At 43.0% G+C, this 22,574-nt stretch overlaps 1 protein-coding gene across 2 annotated transcripts in view; it reads right to left on the bottom strand.

The window, feature by feature from the left end:
* LOC311111771 (kinesin-like protein KIFC3) overlaps positions 1-22,342 on the bottom strand; it is a 60,501-nt gene extending 38,159 nt beyond the window's left edge. Inside the window, exon 1 of one of the 2 annotated variants that reach the window (XM_084154596.1) lies at positions 22,152-22,342. Coding sequence is in view for 1 of the 2 variants with exons in the window: in XM_084154597.1 (XP_084010723.1) it covers positions 2,708-3,097 (390 nt within the window). In the remaining variant the exon portion in view is untranslated. Of the gene's footprint in view, positions 1-2,707; positions 3,207-22,151 lie in introns of those variants that run through there. The other variant, XM_084154597.1, reaches the window with a different exon arrangement.
* Between the last annotated feature and the right edge of the window lie 232 nt (positions 22,343-22,574).

Here is a 22,574-nt window from a genome sequence, read left to right as displayed (position 1 = left end):
AACTTTTATTATTCAAACAGTCATACCGTTAATGTATTTTTATTTTTATACCGTGATATTATATTTTGGCCATATCGCACAACCCTAGGTGAAGGTTATGATGTGTCATTGGACCGACAGCCAGAATTACAGCATTGTGAGGGATTAAAGCCCACTTGACCCCAAACACACAGAGCAGAGAGAGTGATGCTGTCCTCTGATTAACATGGTTACATAAACGGTGATCTGAATCCTTTCCCCCGGAATGCAGGGACACTCCGGCCCACTTTAGCATCAGCACGCATACTGCCATTACTAATTTCTCATACCACCAATACGTACAGTTGAAGTCGGAGGTTTACATACACCTTAGGCAAATACATTTAAACTCAGTTTTTCACAATTCCTGACATTTAATCCTAGTAAAATATTCCTTGTCTTAGGTCAGTTAGGATCACCACTTTATTTTAAGAAGGTTAAATGTCAGAATAATAGTAGAGAGAAAGATTTATTTCAGCTTTTATTTCTTTCATCACATACCCAGTGGGTCAGAAGTTTACATACACTCAATTAGTATTTGGTAGCATTGCCTTTAAATTGTTTAACTTGGGCCAAATGTTTCGGGTAGCCTTCCACAAGCTTCCCACAATAAGTTGGGTGACTTTTGGCCCATTCCTCCTGACAGAGCTGGTGTAACTGAGTCAGGTTTGTAGGCCTCCTTGCTCGTACACGCCTTTTCAGTTCTGCCCACACATTTTCTATAGGATTGAGGTCAGGGCTTTGAGATGGCCACTCCAATACCTTGACTTTTTGTCCTTAAGCCATTTTGCCACAACTTTGGAAGTATGCTTGGGGTCATTGTCCATTTGGAAGACGCATTTGCGACCAAGATTTAACTTTCTGACTGATGTCTTCAGATATTGCTTCAATATATACACATAATTTTCCTTCCTCATGATGCCATCTATTTTGTGAAGTGCACCAGTCCCTCCTGCAGCAAAGCACCCCCACAGCATGATGCTGCCACCCCCCGTGCTTCACGGTTGGGATGGTGTTCTTCAGCTTGCAAGCGACCCCCTTCATCCTCCAAACATAACGATGGTCATTATGGCCAAACAGCTCTATTTTTGTTTCATCAGACAAGAGGACATTTCTCCAGAAAGTACGATCTTTGTCACCATGTGCAGTTGCAAACCGTAGTCTGGCTTTTTTATGGCGTTTTTTGAGCAGTGGCTTCTTTCTTGCTGAGCGGCCTTTCAGGTTATGTCGATATAGGACTTGTTTTACTGTGGATATAGATACTTTTGTACCCGTTTCCTCCAGCATCTTCACAGGGTCCTTTGCTGTTGTTCTGGGATTGATTTGCACTTTTCGCACCAAAGTACGTTCATCTCTAGGAGACAGAACGCGTCTCCTTCCTGAGCGGTATGACGGCTGCGTGGTCCCATGGTGTTTATACTGGCATACTATTGTTTGTACAGATAAACGTGGTACCTTCAGGCCTTTAGCAATTGCTCCCAAGGATGAACCAGACTTGTGGAGGTCTACAATAGTTTTTCTGAGGTCTTGGCTGATTTCTTTGGATTTTCCCATGATGTCAAGCAAAGAGGCACTGTGTTTGAAGGTAGGCCTTGAAATACATCCACAGGTACACCTCCAATTGACTGAAATGTCAATTAGCTATGTCAATTAGCCTATCAGAAGCTTCTAAAGCCATGACATCATTTTCTGGAATTTTCCAAGCTGTTTAAAGGCAGTCAACTTAGTGCATGTAAACTTCTGACCCACTGGAATTGTGATACAGTGAATTATAAGTGAATAATCTGTCTGTAAACAATTGTTGTAAAAATTACTTGTGTCATGCACGAAGTAGATGTCCTAACCGACTTGCCAAAAGTTAACAAGAAATGTGTGGAGTGGTTGAAAAACAAGTTTTAAAACCTTAGTGTATGTAAACTTCCGACTTCAACTGTATATAGTCAGCAGGTTAGGAGGGGATTTGACTGGGCTTTTACCTCCAATGCTAATGTGGGATAATGAAAGCTAGCTACATCACAACTGTGCTATGGAACAGGTAGGTTAGAGAGGAAGGAGAAGGGAAAGAAGGAGAAGGGGGGGGGGTGAAATTAAGAAAGACAGGAGGGGGATACATTTTTTTCAGAATAAGGGAGAGAGGGAGAGAAAGAGGGAGGGAAAAGGAGAGAGATGGAGGGCAGGAAAATCTATTTGGCTATACACACCCAAGTGAGAGGTAGGAATGGGCTACGGTCATCACATTCAACACTAACGTGAAACTCTAGGACAGTTCACCATTGATTACCTTATCACCCATAAACTACCACCCACATTCTTTCATTAGCCCAGAAAGGTTAAGACTGCTGGAGCAGCGCTTAGATTCTCTCTCCATCTCAGTCACACAAGCACATAATTACTTAAAAATACTAAAACCAACATGGTGCTGCTTCTCATTAAAAAGGATTTCAACATAATCTGCAATCAAATTTTAAACTTTGGACTTCTGTACCTCTGTACCACAATATTTATGATTGGTACTTGATTAATTAGATTGGTGCCCTTATCTGTGTCTGTGAGACTGGCATGGGATTACCAACATACCGGTTGGCACATCTGGGCACACCACTCTCCCCTCCCTCCCGTTCTCATTAGCGTGCCCTCACCCCATCCCTCTCTGCTCCTTTCTCAAAACACCCTCTATCCCTCCTCTTACCTGCAATCGTTTTGTGCTGTCCGGCACATTCTCCAGGCTGCCTCCTCCGCATCCCAGCCTGCCCTGGCTGCAGCGCAGCTCCCCGTCACCTCTCAGTTTGTCTGTGCAGTTGCAGCCTGCAGCCTTCCTGTCTACAGCAGGAGCCCTCTGCCTCTTCTCCTGAGAGAGGGCTACAGTCAACCCTCTCTCCCTCTCCCTGGGCCCCACACCCCCTCCAAGACCTCCAGGCCCGGGGTCCCTTGCCCTGCCTCCCTCCCCCAGCAGAGGGCCCTTGTCCCCAGGCAGCGTGGCCCCATCTCCAGCCTCTTTGTCGCCGGGCTCCAAGGCCTTGTGTCGGCTCTTAAAGAGGCTGTGGATACTCAGTACCACCAGGGTGCACAGCACGTACATGATCCCCCCACGTGGAGACTGGCAGGTTGGTTCACTCCGTTCTCCCCCAAACAAGGTCCCCCTTGTTTGAACGGGACAGGAACTGTTGAAGTTCCACAGGTTGTTATGATCGCTTATAAGCTGTTATTGTTGAGGTCTAGGTGTGAATGGCAGTCAAGAGCTCCAGGCATATCTTCTGTGGTCCGAGTCCTTGCATAGTTGTCATCAGTTGGAGAGCTGAAGACTGAGTGTGAGAGATGGCAACAACTGTATCCACAACGAGAACAGTTCCAAAATTCTATCCTGTACTGTAGTGTCTGTACTGTACAATCTGTACCAAGTTCAAAGACGAAAAGACTACAAATATCCAGTCTCCTCTCCTCTTTTAGGGCATTCACCACAATACACAACCCCGGTGCTCCTCAGAGGGCGCGAGAGGCTCCAGTAGGGAGTCTCACTTTCTCTCCTCTGTGTGTGTGTTGATCCCCTGGACAATGGCTGTGCCCTAACGCTCATCAACTGTCCGATAATCCCCAAGTCTGTTCTCTGGTCAGCAGACGCAGACGGACGAGAGGCGAGTGAGTGTGATCCTCAGATACACACGGTCACACACTTTTATATCTCACCTGTGTCACCTCTGTCCCTGTGCCTCTCCTAGCCCCTCCCACTCCGAGACTACACACATCTTTGAAACACTCCCAAACACACCACCTTTACAGTTCCTCAGAACAACAATAAGATTTTGGACCCTGTCCTGTTGTAAAGGCGATTGCTGTCCCGCTGCCAAGCCGGTGGAGCTCAGGTAACCCAAACCTCCAGGAGAGAAGGCTGGCTCAGTCTCTCCAGGTAACTACAGACACTAGTAGATATTAAATCTACACCCAAAAGCAGGATCACAAGCAGATAACCCACTCAACCTTCACACATGCACCCAAACCTTTACAAAACACACACATGCACACATCCAAAACCTTTGCACAAACTTCGAACAGTGTAGGAATGTCTGTTGTTGATTCATCCTCTTCTGCCCTGATAATATAATGGTTTACAGTCCAGTCCAGGATGGTGTAAAGAAGATTCTCATTTAATGATCAACAGGTCCAAAGTAATGTCTCTCCCCTTTCCCTCTTCCTGCTGTGGACAGCCGGGGGACTGTCCCGTCCTCTCTGAAAAGTACCTGGACAGAGAGAGGGGCGATATCTACACCCCTTCCCTTGTTCAGTCGCTCTCCATCGCTCTCTCCACTCATGCACCGAGTTGACTGTCCTATCATGTGCTGTTCTGCAACTCTCCAGAAAGAGAGAAAGTATCTTCATCCACTCTCGCGCTCACCCTCCCTCCCGCTCTGTCCATCTGTTGCCGCGGGATAAGCGCTGGAATGGGACAGAGCCGGCCATGCGCTGGTGATGTAACACATAATACACTATTGATATGGATGGATGTAAAAAGAAAAACCAACGCTGAGAGTGGAAAGAGTAAAAAAAAAGCTTCCCACCTACATCTGTTTGGAGTTCCACCATATCAATTCAAACTGATCTCTGGGCTCTGAGGGGCGACCTCGTTAGTTGGCGTCCTGTATGCCTGACCATCTTCCTGGTACGTGACAGCCCTGCACGGAAACGCCATGGCAACCGTGCAGCTACGGAACCAGGCCACAATGTGAACTGACAGTGTCGATCACGGCGGTTGAATCGTGATGTGCGGTCCACGGCAGTCAGCGAGGTCACTTTGTACCCAGCGGTCCTGGTCATTCACAGTTCTGGTTTCCTGTTCTGTGACATACTGTAAACATGGAGTGGTTCTCTAGGCTAACTTGGTCCTATGGGGACAAAGGAGAAGTCTTCCACTTGAGTGGTCACTTTCAGGATCCTAACGAAGGGGACGGGAGGGGATGGGAAGGGACAGGGCACACACACACACACACACACACACTTTGGGAGGGGACCTCAGAAAGGAGGCGGGCCAGGATGAGCTATTACGCAATGAATAAGGCACTATGACTGAATGAATCCCAAACTGTTCAGCACAGTGACCCAATCCAGTTTTGTGAGCCACCAAGTCAACAGGGTAATCATTATTCTGTTTGTAAATCCGTGACACTCCATTTAGCATGATATATTATGTTAGGTCACATTATGAATGGAATAGCTGATATACATTATCATACGATTTATAGGACGTATTGTATCATAAATCTTACCCGGTCATACAATAGCATACGAATTGGATGATGTAACTTATGATACATCTTGGAGGATGTATAGTGTTATTCGTCTTTCTCTGAGACCAGGTTGCTTGTTGCGCCATAACAAAGGAGGATTATGGGGAGACTTTACGTTGGTGGTTAGGGGAACTAACGACTAAGGTTATGTTCATTTACGTAAAAAGGTAAGGGGAACTAAAATGACAAATGTCAGGGAAATTTACATAGCAGGTTAGCTGAATTGGGTTAAGTTTAGAATAAGGGTTAACTAAAATGCTACAGTTGTCCCCGACACGAACTCGCAACTTTTGGATCGCTAGACAGTCGCGGATTACGACGACCCATTCTCCTCGACAAGATAGGAATTAGACCAAATATTACAGCAAAATGTGTTCAACAAACCATTTGGGTAACACAATCCATGACAATACATGGCACGTGGCAGGCCAGCTGAGCAACCACATGAAATGACCTGACTAACAATAAAAGATTGCATAAGAATGTCACCACCATTTTAGACCTGTACCATCGGGCAGTATTGAATAGACCTGTCTACTCCACACACAGTAAACCCTTACAGAGTAAGGAAAGGCCACAGAGAGAGAGAGACTAGTAAACAAGGTCTGAGGTTCAATAGCAGGTTATGTGGCTGATAAGTTTGAATCGAACCATAAAGCTGATAAGGCCTAGGTGGAGTGATCAGATTTGTTTCCAGTGTATTAAAGAACCATAATCTCAGCCTACATTACAGAGACAAGTCAAAACAATTACAGTGGGACACCTGGTGTGGTGTTACACAGAGTCAACCAGGAAGTCAAACATTTACCCTTGGCCTAGAGGTGAGCGTGTGTGTGAAAGAGACAGTGAAAGAGAGAATGTGCTAAAGTGTGAGAATGTGCAAATGTGTGTGTGTGTGTGTGTGTGTGCGAGCGATCTCAGGTGTGTGAGTTGGTTCTGGAGCTGGATTTGTCATAATCATTGATTTAGGGGAAAACGTCGCCACAGATGGAAATCACTGGCCTATCTTTGACTTCGCCATCTCCAAAAGATTTGGCATCTTCCATCAATTGCGGCCACGAATCTGCCATAACAAAATAGTTAGAAAGAATAAGATGAAGTTCCGGTAATATAGATAACTATTGAAAGATGTTTGATATGAGTTTTTCTACATTGTAATGGACATGGTGCAACCTATGGTAGGTAAGCTGCTGGCAGGCTTCGGCTGCAGTACAGCAAAGCCAAGTCAGCCCGTGCTCAAGGTTCTCACAGGGGAAGTGAAATGATAGGCTACAATGACTTTGCTCATGACCATACACGTGGCAAATGACAATGACAAATTACTTGTTGGATGCATTAATTTTGCTGTTTGTTTTTCAGACTATTTTGTGCCGAATAGAAATTAATAGTAAATCATGTACTGTCATTTTGGAGTCACTATTCTTGTAAATAAGAATATAATACGTTTCTAAACAGTTTCTAAATGTGGATGCTACCATGATTACGGATAGTCCTGAATAATGATGAGTGAGCAAGTTAGACGCACAAATACCATACCACCCAGACATGCAAATGCATCCAACAAGTTTGTAGCGTCACAAGTTTGATGTAATCATTGCGTGCTAGGAATATGGGACCAAATACTACATTTTGACTACATTAATACACATAAGTGAATTTGCCCCAATACTTTTGGTTCCCTAAAATGGAGGGGACTATGCACAAATAATGCTGTAATTTCTAAACGGTTCACCCGATATGAATGTAAATACCCTCAAATTAAAGCTGACAGTCTGCACTTTAACCTCAAAGTCATTGTATAATTTCAAATCCAAAGTGCTGAAGTACAGAGCCAAAACAACAAAATTGTCACTGTCCCAATGCTTTTGGAGCGCAATGTATATATATTTTTTTTTATACAGACTAGTTAAAAGCAAAAGGTGAACATTTTCAAATTATCAAATGGTTTATGATAATTTTCTGATAAAAATAGTGTAGGTGCGAAAACATAGTTAAAGTTATTTGCGCCATTAGCTCAGGCGACCAAGTGGACACAAGGCTGTTTGGCTCACCTCAGTCGTGAAGAGGAATAACTTTGTAGCTGTTTCTGATTAATAAACAATGCCATGCTGGTGGGTGGTAACGTTCAAATAAAACCCAGCCCTGAAATAAAACGTAGGCTGAAAATTATTTGTACGTCATTTCATAGGAAAATCCACCGCATTCACACGGATTTGTCACTTCAAGCACAAATGTATCATACTTTGACTAAAACGATGACTTTTTGACTTAAATCATTGTGCAACATCATGGGTAAGCTCTGGCCGTCGTCATTCAGCTTGAAAAAGTGGATTTCTACTGGTGTGGGCGTTTAAGCAGCTTACAGGAGAAATGTGCCACACTTCACTTTAGGGCTTTAGTTAAAGCCTTTACCTCGGTCACAAATATGGTATTAGAGTCTGAATTAGGGATGGACATATTCGAATATCTGAACGGACGTTAGTATTAGATTACTTGTGAGTATTCATTTTTGGAGAATAAAAAAAATGATAGGTCTACTTTAACAATGAAAAATATCCATGTGACATTGTTACTTACAAGGATATACCATGACATTACAAATTCTTCATTTAATAAAAAAAAACTTTTGAATGTAGTTTTTATGACATGCACCCCATAAAATGACAGCCTTCACACCTGTCTGTAGCTTGTTGTTTTTGTCGGCCAATCAAAGCAGCACTATAGTCAAAGGCTCAATGTGTAGGAAGTGAGGTGAGTTCAACGCAATTCAAGATGGAATTATGGAATTAAAGTAAGCCGAGTTAAATGAGAAGGAGTATGCTACAACAAGCAACCAACAGGTAGGATGTTGTTTAACAATCTCTGAATGGGGTTGGGCAGACCCCGCAGCGTGTAGCCTGCAATTAGCCTAGGTAGCTAGCTAGCTTCTCTAGGCTACGCCAGTCAAGACAGGCACTGTTATATGGGATGATAAATAACATTGTGGCTGCTACAAGTTAGCTAGTCTTGGCTGTAGCTGAGTTGGCTACTGCATCTCTCTTCCTCCCGTCAGCTCCCACACACCAACCCCACCCCCTGCTCCAGCAATAGGGTGGCAGGGTCTCTCCCTCGCACAGCAGTGCTCAGGTTAAAAACAGTGCCAAAAAAATATCCCGATATCCGAAAACATTTCATGATACTATTGGAATAGTGGAATTATTTAAAACGTCCATCCATCCCTAGTCTGAGTCAGAGAGAGGTGGGAGAGAGAGAGAGAGACAAACAGGCAGGCAGTGTTCAGTCAGTAGAAAGCCTCAATCTTATAAACTCTTCGACTATCCCACAATGCACTGCACACACCCTTTTCATCTTTCTCAACTGGGCTATTTCAGAGCTAAATTACAGTGTGACAGCAGGGAGGGACAGGCACACACACGCACTTAATAACAGGTTAGAGGGTGGACCATCCCTGCCACGGTGTGGCCAACACACCACTGACGTCCCTCCGCTAAGGATGAGGATGGGTGGAGAGGCAGCCAGACAGCCAGAGGGTGGAGAGAGAAATAGGACAGAGGGAGGCTGTTGAGTAACGGTGAAGGGGGAGAAAGGGGTAGGGAGAGTGACAGAAGGAGGAAAGAAGAGTGCCAAAATCCCACAAGACAGAACCCTGAGGTTCTACCTCCTCCCCCTCTTCCGGTCTCTGATCCCTCCCTGGTTTGCCCTTAAAATGTTTTACTCTCAGCACATTGATCGACTTAGACAAACACGCGTGTGGAAAACCGACTTGCCCTTGCAGCCTTTCTCAACATCTGTGACACACATGTTCCTTCCTCTCATGGCTGTTCACACACCAAGACGACTCCCACTCAAACAAACTGGCGATTAACACACAGGCCAGACTTAACTGCATATACACTACCGTTCAAAAGTTTGGAGTCACTTAGAAATTGAGCAAGAGGACAAATACATTAGAGTGTCTAGTTTGAGAAACAGGCACCTCACAGGTCCTCAACTGGCAGCTTCATTAAATAGTACCCACAAAACACCAGTCTCAACGTCAACAGTGAAGAGGCAGCTCCGGGATGCTGACCTAGGCAGAGTTGCAAAGTACGTGGAAGAACTGTATATCAACCTAGCTAGCTAACGACATTATGTTTTTCTGTGTTGGCTCACTTGTGTAACTCGCTATAGCGAAACATATCAACTAATAGGCTATCCAAGAAAGTGGTTGCTAGATTAGTCAGGATAAATGTATCATTTACATCCATCTATCCACCTGATGATTCATGGCTAAATCGGTAATGTTACACTGTTTCCTGCATTAGGGAAGAGTGTGTGCCTATACTGTTACATGCAGAAGGAATTGTGGAAAGTTGGAGGAACGCAAGCTGCAGATTTTCAGCGGATTCTACACAGTCCCATACGAGAAGCAGCAAGCTTTGATTCGCTCAGGCTTGGAGCAGGTGAGACCCAAAATGACTGAATAGCCATATTATTGTACACTCATTGAAAGTTGAAGCAGATAATACACTAGTAGAAGTTGCAATCCTGCTGTGCTGGTCTAAAGAGTGTGTGACCATTACTCATGTAGTGTAAGCTAGACAAGGATATTCAAGCAGATTGTCTATCATCACTGTTATTGTTAGCTATGGGTTAATGGACCTGTATAGATGTTATTGTTTTAGCTTATTTTTCTTTCTTCTTATTATATTATTAATGCTAGGCTAGTTAGGGACATGTAGAGCTACTTTATACATTCAGTAAGGTGGGTATAGAGAATTATACAGGCATCAGTTTATTTTTGTAGCTTAATGAGATACAGTATTAGTGCCTGACTAGAACATGAATCCGGGTCTTTGTGACTGTCAAAAGTGGGATGGTGCCCTGATGAGATCATCAAAACTGTCAAGGCTCTTGGTGTAACGTGGTGTTTGACAGACACAGGGACTGAGGTCCTGGTCAGGCAGCAATGATACAATGTTGCAAACCTGGAGAATGTGTGTGTGTGTGTGTGTGTGTGTGTGTGTATCTGTGTGGTCTAAGCCCAGGAATGAGCAGGGGGATTATAATAACAATAATAATAACAATAGGAGACAGTGGGGAGAGTCAGAAGGATCAGACATTTCACTGACTGACTGATATGATACAACGTTGCAAACCTGGAGAACTGTTGCAAACCTGTGTGTGTTTACAATCCACCACAAAGTGAAGCGGAGAAGGCAGCTTTCAATACACCTTAAAACCGGGAGGCCAGAGACTGACTGTCTGCAAGAAGACATTCATGTCAGTATATCAATTGACAAACAGCCGTCTACAGGTATGATTAGGCTATGCATTGTCTAAATGTCTTACTTAAATCTGTATATGCTGATCAGAAAACTCTGATCCCAATAAGTGCATCCACACATGATACTTACATGTGAGCTGAATATGTCTCTTCTGTCTACATTGGCTCCTCTGTATCCCCTTGCTATTCAGTTTAACTTAAGTTAATGTATGTGCTTTCAATGGACTGCATCCACAATGGAGCCCTGGCCACCTCGATGAGCTGGACTACACATCACCTCACTGATGTGGTCAAACCCGGGTACTTTACAAAAATACATTTTAAAAATAGCTCTCCTCTTGCTCTCTGTCTTTTAGAAGGGTTCCTTCTATTTTTCATCCTATAGCTTGTTTTCAATCTTTTTAACTCTTTCGACCCCAATAAAAATGTTAGAATGCTGCTGTAGATTACTGAGAATTTTCAAGATAAAGCTAATTTTCTCACACATTTCAAACAGACACAGCTCAAAAACAAAGAACAAATAACAATTACACGTTACCTTATTTTTAAAGAGCACAACCTCTTCTTTAATGACACCACATTCATGTCAATAAGAAAAACTTATTGTCAACAATTGCATAAAGACACTATCAAAAAACTATTAACACAACAAAAAACCCTAGAGTATTTAAATTGTAGTAAATTTGACTAAATTACTCACTCAATGTACCAAGTATAACATTATACTTTTAAATATTATTACATTATTAAAATGTGACCCACGGACAATATTCAAAAGTAGGCTATTTACTTCTGTAATAATGTAAAAATGCAAACTATTCAGAGACTATTTCAAAATGTAGATAACCTCTCAATAAAACTTAGTACAGACTAGGTCTGACAAAATGTAGAAATAGTAGCCTACTTTGACAACAATTGAGTAAACTGGATGTTGTGGCGGACAGCTTGGTGTTAAACACCAGATCTGAAGAAATAAAAAACATACTCGTACCACTTTTAAAAACGACTCCAAATCCCCATGCCACTCAACTTTAGGCCCAGACTGTGTGGTACAAGTGTGAATGGTGGGACTTGGGGCAGATGCACTCCATGGAAACGTAGGCTCCCCTCTCGGCTGTGCTCTCCTTCTGCTTCCTCCTCCTCTCCATGTTCTTCTTCCCTCCACATCTCTATCCCTCCTATCATCTCTAAACTCCTCTTCCTCCCCGCCTTCTGCTGCTGAGCCCTGACTCTCCACATCACTTCCCTCGCTTTCACTGACCTTGAGGAACCGACTAACAGAGGGAGAGAGAGGAGCAGAGCAACAAATAGGATACAATTGTGGTCAGGAACATCATCTCTCTCCCTCTCACACTTTCTCTCTTCCTTACTCTCTTTTTCTCAACCATACACATACACTCTTCCTAATAATCACTTCTTAGGGGTTTCCATAATAAATTGTGATAGTTACATGCCTCCAATTCCACCCACCCACCGATACACAGTAAACAGTATCATCATAATGCTATACAGCACTTTCAATCAATCAAAATTATTTTATGAAGCCCTTAGTGACCAGATTGTTTCTCAGTTCATGGTATACATATGTATGCCAGACTGATGGATAAGCAGACAGGATAGAGTACACAAAAATACATTCATGAATAGATGGGTCAGATTATAACCATAAAAGGCTATGTAGGGTACACACACTTCAAGACCCAAGGTCAGATTACTTTTCATAGATGGTAAGAAGTCAAAGTATGTGGCACAACGGTATACAGATTCAACACATCAATTATTGTTTATTTATTTTGGTTTTTGAAAGTAAAAGATTACACTGTGCAATATAGCCAAACAGGTTTAGAATAATTCTTCATCTAATTTGATGGGCATAGTTAGCTGGTTGTCTTTGTAGGGAGGGAGACGATCAAGTGACAGCATCACGAGCGAAGCACAATGTTGCCTCCAATTCTCATTTTCTTGCCTGACAGACTAACTACAGAGTTCGCCAATGTTAGTTGATTAGTTACGAAGCTGGGACAGTTTCCAAATTAATTGCATCGGTAGAAACAGGACAAAACAAGCAACTTGTTAGCTGGCTATGTAAATAAATAACACCGCAACTCAGTTTCATATGAGCTCCACTGCGCGGGCATCTACCCTAACACGACAGCTAAACTGTCAAATAATAGGAAAATGAGGCAATGTGTAGCCTATGAATATCTGTACCTAGCAAAACATGCCAAACCATGACCTAAGCCCAACAGATACACGCAAATTACTCTAATTTCCATTTCGGTGGCTAGTTAGCCGTTTGACTGTGGCTAGCTAGTGAAAGTGACATCTGAGGTTGACGCTTCGCTAGCGGAGCCCAATTTTACCAACACACAACTTTTCTTGCCTGACAGACTAGCTAGCTAGCTAGCTATAGCAAGCAGCTTGGGCCGTTTCCATATGAATTACATCGGTAGAAACAAAACAACCAATTAGTTAGCTGACGATATACCGCTATACACTGCAACTATTTCCATGAGCAATCATTCAAGCTCCTGCACCACCGCTGATGTGCTCGCCTGTACCAACCAAGTGATCATGACAGGATTTGCTAATCTGAGAGCTATTCCCCAAGTTTCACAGCATCAAACTTCAACACCAAACATACATCTGCTGTTTACTTAGCTATTTCACTCACCTCATAATTACATTTTTACATTTACATTTTAGTCATTTAGCAGACGCTCTTATCCAGAGCGACTTACAGTTAGCGCATACATTATTTTATCGAACCCACAACCCTGTCGTTGCAAACGCCATGCTCTACCAACTGAGCTACATCCCCTGCCGGCCATTCCCTCCCCTACCCTGGACGACGCTGGGCTAATTGTGCGCCGCCCCATGGGTCTCCCGGTCGCGGCCGGCTACGATTTATCGTAAGAAAACCAAGGCCATTCGCGGACGCTATATTAATTTAAAGAAATGCCGTTGACGGCCACTATGGGTTCTAAATGGTTAAATAGTGAGCCAACATGTTTTCAGTACTTATTTCAATGACTCACTCGTCGCTCTGCAGCAGACATATAGTGAGCAATATGTTTGAAACATCAAATCGCAATACATTTCGAATCGTGAGAATCGTAATACATATCGTATTGGCACCCAAGTATCGCATCATGAGTAGTGATGGGGGAATATATCGTTTCATATCGCAATATTATTTTGGTCGATATTATAGCGATACTTTGACTACAAGTACCGATTTGTTTTAGTTTTTTAAACAAATACTAGGTCAGCTGTACCTGCAGGTCATGGCTAGAAGGGGTATAACTTTTGTCAAATTAACGTCAAAAGTTGCATTTTTGGGCATTCTGGCTAACCCTAACCCTATTCTGCGCGTTGCCATACCTCCAAAATCATGTCGTTGACCCTTGGAGGTCTGGAGAATTTTGTATTAACATACTTCAACATATTTAGATTGGGTTTTAAGCTGCGATTTCCCGGCCATCAACACGCACTGTTGCACCTACGACACTAATCTAGTTAGTACTATTGGAGCTCCCCCCAAGCAAGGCATTTTTTTGACAGGTTGCGTGGCGTCACTGATTTAGCCATCTTTGTACCATGGACTTCCTCAGGCTTCCCATTTTAGGGAAGCCTGGTTCGTGACGAGGCTAACCCTAAGCCTTTTCCTAACCTGCTACGTTAATTCTCCTAACCTGTAGTGTAAATTCTGCATACCTGTTACCAAAAGTCAAATCTGACAAAAGCTGAATCCCATCTAGTCAAAACCGTACCTGCGCTAACACTACTGTATTTTTCATCCTATAGCTTGTTCTCCATCTTTTTAAATAGTGAGCCAACATGTTTTCAGCACTTATTTCCATGACTGATCCACATGAAAATGCTCATGCTCTCGTCTCTCTGCAGCAGACATAGTGAGCAATATGTTTGGAACATCAAATTGCAATATCGAATCACAATACATATAGAATCCTGAGAATCGCAATACATATCGTATCATGATAATATCGTATCTTGAGTAGTAATGGGGGAGAAAAAAAGAGATCGCTTCATATTGCAATATTATTTTGAAAGATACTTTGACTCCAAGTATCGCTAAAATAAATAAAATAAAAATGTTTACATTTTTTGTTGCTAGGTAGCGTTAGCGCCGCTAGTCGGCTGTACCTGCACCAAAAATCCAGTGCTTTTCATCCTATAGCTTGTTCGCCATCTTTTTAAATAGTGAGCCAACGTGTTTTCTTCCACTTTTATTTCCATGACTGATCAAAACTAAAATTATCATGCTCTCTCGTCTAGTGAGCAATATGTTTGGAACATCAAATCACAATACATATTGAATTGTGAGAATCACAATACATATCGTATCGTGAGGTCCCTGGCAATTCCCAGCCCCAACACACCTCCCGTCTCCTCACCTCAGAAGAGAGCCCGTCTCTCCACACTTTCACGCTTGCTACCCTACTGTTAGCGATGCCTCGTGGCAAGGCCAGGCAAGTCTAATCACATCAAAGCTCTGAATACAACAGGTGTAGACTTTACAGTGAAGCCCTTCCCAATGATGCAGTTAAATTATATACTGAACAAAAATAGACGCAACAATCAACAATTACAGTTCATATAAGGAAATCAGTCAATTTAAATACATTCATTAGGCCCTAATCTATGGATTTCACATGACTGGGCAGGGGAGCAGCCATGGGTGGGCCTGGGAGGGCATAGGCCCACCCACTGGGGAGCCAGGCCCAGCCAATCAGAATGAGTTTTTCCCCACAAAAAGGGCTTTATTACAGAGAGAAATGCTCCTCAGTTTCATCAGCTGTCCAGGTGGCTGGTCTCAGACGATCCCGCAGGTGAAGAAGCCGGATGTGGTGGTCCTGGGCTGGCGTGGTTACAAATGTTCTGCGGTTTTGAAGCAGGTTGGAAGTATTGCCAAATTCTCTAGAACGATGTTGGAGGCGGCTTATGATAGAGAAATTAATATTCAATTCTCTGGCAACAGCTTGAGACATCTGTGGCATTGTGTTGCGTGACAAAACTGTACATTTTAGAGTGGCTATTTATTGTCCCCAGCACAAGGTGCACCTGTGTAATGATCATGATGTTTAATCAGCTTCTTGATATGCCATACCTGTCAGGTGGATATATTATCTTGGCAAAGGAGAAATGCTCAATAACAGGGATGTAAACAAAATTGGAGAGAAATAACCTTTTTGTGCGTATGGAAAAATTCTGGGATCTTTTATTTCAGCTCATGAAACATGGGACCAACACTTTACATGTTGCGTTTATATTTTTGTTCAGTATGATAAAATAGTAAAATAGTAACACAAGAGGATTAAAATGCACAAGAATGGAGCTATAAACAAGGAGTACCAGTACCAGATCACTGTGCAGGGGTACGACGTATTTGAGGTAGCTTTACTGAACAAAAATATAAAGCGACTAGGCAACAGGATATATAATAAGAGTAAAAAAGTAAGAGTAGTAAAAATAAGAGAAGCAGCAGCATATGATGTGTAAAAGTGTGTGTGTGTATGTTGTGTCGGTATGCGTGTCTCGTGTGTGTGCGTATGTAGTATATGTGAATGTGTGTGGGTTTTGTGTCAGTGTAGTGTGATTGAATGTGTATACAGTGCAGGGGAGTAGAACTCATTTTGCACGGGGGCCGCATTCGGTCTTCAACGAGGCTGCAATGAAAATGGGTCATATTTGCATGCTGTCAAAATGAGCAAAAAAAGTCATCCATCTATCGTTTTAGGAATTTGAGACGCTCCTTGTCATCTTAAAGTATATTGAATTTGTATCCCCCCCCCCCCCCCCCAAAAAAAAAAGAGAGCATTTGGAGGGTATTCAGACCCCTTGACTTTTTCCACATTTTGTTACGTTACAGCCTTATTCTAAAATGAATTACATTTTTTTTTCTCCCCCTCATCAACTCAACACACAATACCCCATAATGACAAAGCAAAAACAAAAGGTATTAAAAATAAAAAAACTGAAATATTACATTTACATAAGTGTTCAGACCCTTTAATCAGTACTTTGTTGAAGCATCTTTGGCAGCAATTACAGCCTCAAGTCCTCTTCGGTATGACGCTACAAGCTTGGCACACTTGTATTTGGGGAGTTTCTCCCATTCTTCTCTGCAGATCCTCTCAAGCTCTGTCAGGTTGGAAGGGGAGTGTCGCTGCACAGCTATTTTCAGGTCTCTCCAGAGATGTTCGATCGGTTTCAAGTCCGGGCTCTGGCTGGGCCACTCAACGATATTCAGAAACTTGTCCCGAAGCCACTACTGCATTGTCTTGGCTGTGTGCTTAGGGTTGTTGTACTGTTGGAAGGTGAACCTTCACCCCAGTCTGAGGTCCTGAGCTCTCTGGAGCAGATTTTCATCAAGGATCTCTCTGTACTTTGCTCCTTTCATCTTTCCCTTGATCCGGACAAGTCTCCCAGTTCCTGCCGCTGAAAAACATCACCACAGCATGATGCTGCCACCATCATGCTTCACCGTAGGGATGGTGCCAGGTTTCCTCCAGATGTGACGCTTGTCATGTGCCTTTTACCATAAAGGCCTGATTGGTGGCGTGCTGCAGAGATGGTTGTCCTTCTGGAAGGTTCTCCCATCTCCACAGAGGAACTCTGGAGCTCTGTCAGAGTGACCATAGGGTTCTTGGTCACCTCCCTGAACAAGGCCCTTCTCCCCAGATTGCTCAGTTTGGCCAGCTCTAGGAAGAGTCTTGGTGGTTCCAAACGTCTTCCATTTAAGAATGATGGAGGCCACTGTGTTCTTGGGGACCTTCAAGGCAGCAGACATTTTTTGGGACCCTTCCTCAGATCTGTGCCTCGACACAATCCTGTCTCGGAGCTCTACGGAACAATTCCTTCGACCTCAAGGCTTGGTTTTTGCTCTGACATGCATTGTCAACTGTGGGACCTTATATAGACAGGTGTGTGCCTTTACAAATCATGTCCAATCAATTGAATTTACCACAGCTGGATTCCAACTTGTAGAAACATCAAGGATGATCAATGGAAACAGGATGTACCGGAGCTCAATTTCGAGACTCATAACAAAGGGTCTGAATACTTATGTAAATAAGGTATGCTTTTTATTTTTAATACATTTGCAAAAATGTATTTATTTAATCAATTTTAGAATAAGGCTGTAACATAACAAAATGTGGTAAAAGTCAAGGGATCTGAATACTTTCCGAAGGCACTGTGTGTGTGTGTGTATATTATATATATATATATATATATATATATATATACACACATACACACAGTGGGGAGAACAAGTATTTGATACACTGCCGATTTTGCAGGTTTTCCTACTTACAAAGCATGTAGAGGTCTGTAATTTATATCATAGGTACACTTCAACTGTGAGAGACGGAATCTAAAATAAAAATCCAGAAAATCACATTGTATGATTTTTAAGTAATTAATTTGCATTTTATTGCATGACATAAGTATTTGATCACCTACCAACCAGTAAGAATTCTGGCTCTCACAGACCTGTTAGTTTTTCTTTAAGAAGCCCTCCTGTTCTCCACTCATTACCTGTATTAACTGCACCTGTTTGAACTCGTTACCTGTATAAAAGACACCTGTCCACACACTCAATCAAACAGACTCCAACCTCCCCACAATGGCCAAGACCAGAGAGCTGTGTAAGGACATCAGGGATAAAATTGTAGACCTGCACAAGGCTGGGATTGAGAAGGCAACAACTGTTGGCGCAATTATTAGAAAATGGAAGAAAATCAAGATGACGGTCAATCACCCTCGGTCTGGAGCTCCATGCAAGATCTCACCTCGTGGGGCATCAATGATCATGAGGAAGGTGAGGGATCAGCCCAGAACTACATGGCAGGACCTGGTCAATGACCTGAAGAGAGCTGGGACCACAGTCTCAAAGAAAACCATTAGTAACAGACTACGCCGTCATGGATTAAAATCCTGCAGCGCACGCAAGGTCCCCCTGCTCAAGCCAGCGCATGTCCAGGCCCGTCTGAAGTTTGCCAATGACCATCTGGATGATCCAGAGGAGGAATGGGAGAAGGTCATGTGGTCTGATGAGACAAAAATAGAGCTTTTTGGTCTAAACTCCACTCGCCGTGTTTGGGGGAAGAAGAAGGATGAGTACAACCCCAAGAACACCATCCCAACCGTGAAGCATGGAGGTGGAAACATCATTCTTTGGCGATGCTTTTCTGCAAAGTGGACAGGACGACTGCACCGTATTGAGGGGAGGATGGATGGGACCATGTATTGCGAGATCTTGGCCAACAACCTCCTTCCCTCAGTAAGAGCATTGAAGATGGGTCGTGGCTGGGTCTTCCAGCATGACAACGACCCGAAACACACAGCCAGGGCAACTAAGGAGTGGCTCCGTAAGAAGCATCTCAAGGTCCTGGAGTGGCCTAGCCAGTCTCCAGACCTGAACCTAATAGAACATCTTTGGAGGGAGCTGAAAGTCCGTATTGCACAGCGACCGCCCCGCAACCTGAATGATCTGGAGAAGGTCTGTATGGAGGAGTGGGCCAAAATCCCTGCTGCAGTGTGTGCAAACCTGGTCAAGACCTACAGGAAACGTATGATCTCTGTAATTGCAAACAAAGGTTTCTGTACCAAATACTAAGTTCTGCTTTTCTGATGTATCAAATACTTATGTCATGCAATAAAATGCAAATTAATTACTTAAAAATCATACAATGTGATTTTCTGGATTTTTGTTTTAGATTCCGTCTCTCACAGTTGAAGTGTACCTATGATAAAAATTACAGACCTCTACATGCTTTGTAAGTAGGAAAACCCGCAAAATCGGCAGTGTATCAAATACTTGTTCTCCCCACTGTGTGTGTATATATATATATATATATATATATATATATATATATATATATATATATATATATATATATATATATATATATAGAGAGAGAGAGAGATTTTAACCCAACACCTCATATAGTGTAATGTTCTAACCCACGCTCACACTTAAAATAGCCTAGTCATTTTCTTAATGCATCTTTTAGCCATTAACATGCAAATGAAGGTAGGCAGTAATCCGCTGTGGGCAACATGGCATGATCATTTCCTAATATAACGTCTACCCCTCTTTCACACAGTTTAATTGGGCCAGATTAGCTACAGCTGAACTAAGGCTCTGCTGTCGTTTCCACATCTTCTCTTGTTCAGAATCTAATCAGATTTAAAAGTTGTGTTGAAATGACCATGAGACCATGTTACAGAGAGAGTGTGGTCTTTGTGTGGGAGCAAGACGATAGGATGAAGTTGTCCGACTCCCTAGATCAGGAGTGTCAAATTAATTTTGACACAGGGGCCGCATTCGGTCTTCAATGAGGTCCAGAGGGCCATCTGTGTGACAGACATTGCAGCAAACACCACCTACTGGCTATTTGGTTTTGTACACGTTCTACAATAATCTGCTTCCAATCAGAGCTGTTACATAATGCCTGAATGCATTGAGAAGTCACAACATGCCATCCTTTATATGATGAAAGGGAAAAAGTGGTTCACATGGCCCACTCCCTAACCTCATCATCTCCACTACTGCAGCCAAACAAGTGAAATCATCCAGGACTTATTTGATCCAAACAAATAGTATCCCCATGCGTGAGCTCACGCACGTTTGTGCAAACAGACAAGGCACGTTTAGAGTCACTCACCACCTTCCGGAGACACTTGAAACCCCACCTCTTTTTTTCTTTTTTATAAATTATTGTAAAGTGGTTGTCCCACTGGCTATCATAAGGTGAATGCACCAATGTGTAAGTCGCTCTGGATAAGAGCGTCTGCTAAATGACGAAAATGTAAATGTTAATGTAATTGAAACAGATTTCCCCATACATTGTCTTTGGCAAATATTTACGGAATACATTGTCTGATGTGTAGCTAGTAGCTGCACACACACACACACACACACACACACACACACACACACTTGGAGCTACATAATCACTCTGCATGACATGTAATTTTCCACCAGTAGTCTCTTATTCTCTTTACAGCCTGTGACTCAACCAGCCCATCCTTCGGAAACCACACAGACTGACTGTGTGCGAGTGCTCTCTGTCGCTACACCCTCCCAGCCCAGACTGGTGTCTTGTCCAACTATACCTTGCAGTGGAACATGATCTAGGGGGGGGCAGAATTGTGTCTCCATCGCCATGGAAGTCCAACATAGGAACTGTCTAAGCAGTTCCCACAATAACAGTCCGAACAGATACAGAGACCTAGCAGACATGCCCTGACCTTTATCTTCCCTCCCATCAACATTCCCAACAACATGAAATTGAGTTAAAGCGGTCTAATTTTTCTCAGCTATGCAGGTCTAACAGAGAGGGGTAGGGTCAGTGTGTTCTGCTCGTGACTCCTGCCTCTGGAATGCCATACCAGTAATGACGCGAGGAGAGGTTCTGTAGGGAACATGCAGAACAAACTGGAATGTCCCTGTACTCTGTGTACTCTGTGTGTGCTCTAGCAGTAGATCTTATACAAACACAGCCCCCTCTGGTGCAGTAACAACTGGGAGGGCTTTTTCCAAAAGTGGTCCTGTCAAAATATGTCACCCCCACATTGACTGGGCTATTCATTTTCAAACAGTAAGAGGGGAGGGATGTTACCCACATGTACAGCTATTCCTGAAGCAGGACTTGTAACAATGAACAACAGGCTCTCTATTACCCATGGTTAGAAAATGTGCTCCAATGTCAAAATCAAGACCACTGTCCCTGAAACAATTTCCTTGTCTTGTCAACAAAACAAAAAAAGTAGGATAACTCATAAATCAACTATTCTACTTTTAGATCATACATCCGTTCTTTGGCACGGTCTGTAAAGCCGACTAGACACACCCTGAGATTAACCACATAACTGCCTCCATGTGTTCCCCCTCTCTCCAAGGGCTCCTGTTCAGGATGCTTGTGTACAAAAATGGAAACCAAACCATGAAATTGAAACTGACACGCTGCTTTTAAAATGTACCCAAGCCAAGGTGAAATATCTTGTGTTGTCTACTCTAGCCAGCCTGCCTCTCTCTGGCACGGCTGCCTCTCTCTGGCAGGGGCACACACACACACCCCCTTTCACCATCCCAAAGGTCAGCACTTAAATAAAAACGCTGAGAATTTTTTTGGGGGGACAGAAGAGATAAAAAAAATTTACACGAATGGAAACAGCTGGAATGGTGTGAACACAGTTGTTTTCAGTGAATTGGATGTGCTCGGTTGCCATTTTCTGTAAGCATCGGAAACAAAACAAAGCAATTTGATAAATGTGGCTTTGGGCTGTAGCCTAGGACGCCTCGCCAAGTAGCCTAACATCGATAGTCAATTTCACTAATTGAGCCGCATCACCACGCTGCCAAATCAGTGTGCAACTCGCGGTTTGACAATATTGTTAATACAAACCAACATTATTTTGACAAGGCAACTACAACTTACTTTGTAAACGCAAAAGTGTGTGCAAATGTTACAAACAATTTACTATGAAATGGAAAGCAAACAATTTGCTAAAGAAAAATTGAAAAATTGTGCAAGTGCAACGTTAGCAACTCTTACCTCTCCGTCCAACACGCGAAACCTCTCCTTGTTATTTTATCCGTACATTTCCCGAATTAACAAAATAAATCAACCTCACATCAAGTGTCTGAATTAAAAAAACGTTTGCACAGTCCAACCGTTGAACTAGCCTATCCAGAATTCAGTGGAGCAAATATTTCCGTGGAGATACGTTTTTCTTTTTTTGCCGCGGTGGAAAGTCAAGTCTCCTCGAGATTTGGAGTGGAATTCACCAGCTGACTGTGACGTAGGCTAGACATATTGCTGCATTCAAAACAACTGGGAACTGGGACTCTCTGACTTCAGTGCGTTCAAGACAACAATGTACTCAGGAAAAAACGAGATCAGACTGGGAAAAATCGTTTTGATGTCGGAATTCCAAGTCGGAAACTTGGCCATCTTTCGAGAGCTTCGACTTTCCCA

Source organism: Coregonus lavaretus (assembly GCF_964263955.1).
Source record: "Coregonus lavaretus genome assembly, chromosome: 37".
NCBI lineage: Eukaryota > Metazoa > Chordata > Actinopteri > Salmoniformes > Salmonidae > Coregonus > Coregonus lavaretus.
The sequence above is the reverse complement of the archived record's forward strand: the minus strand, read 5'-3'. Positions and strand labels throughout refer to the sequence as shown.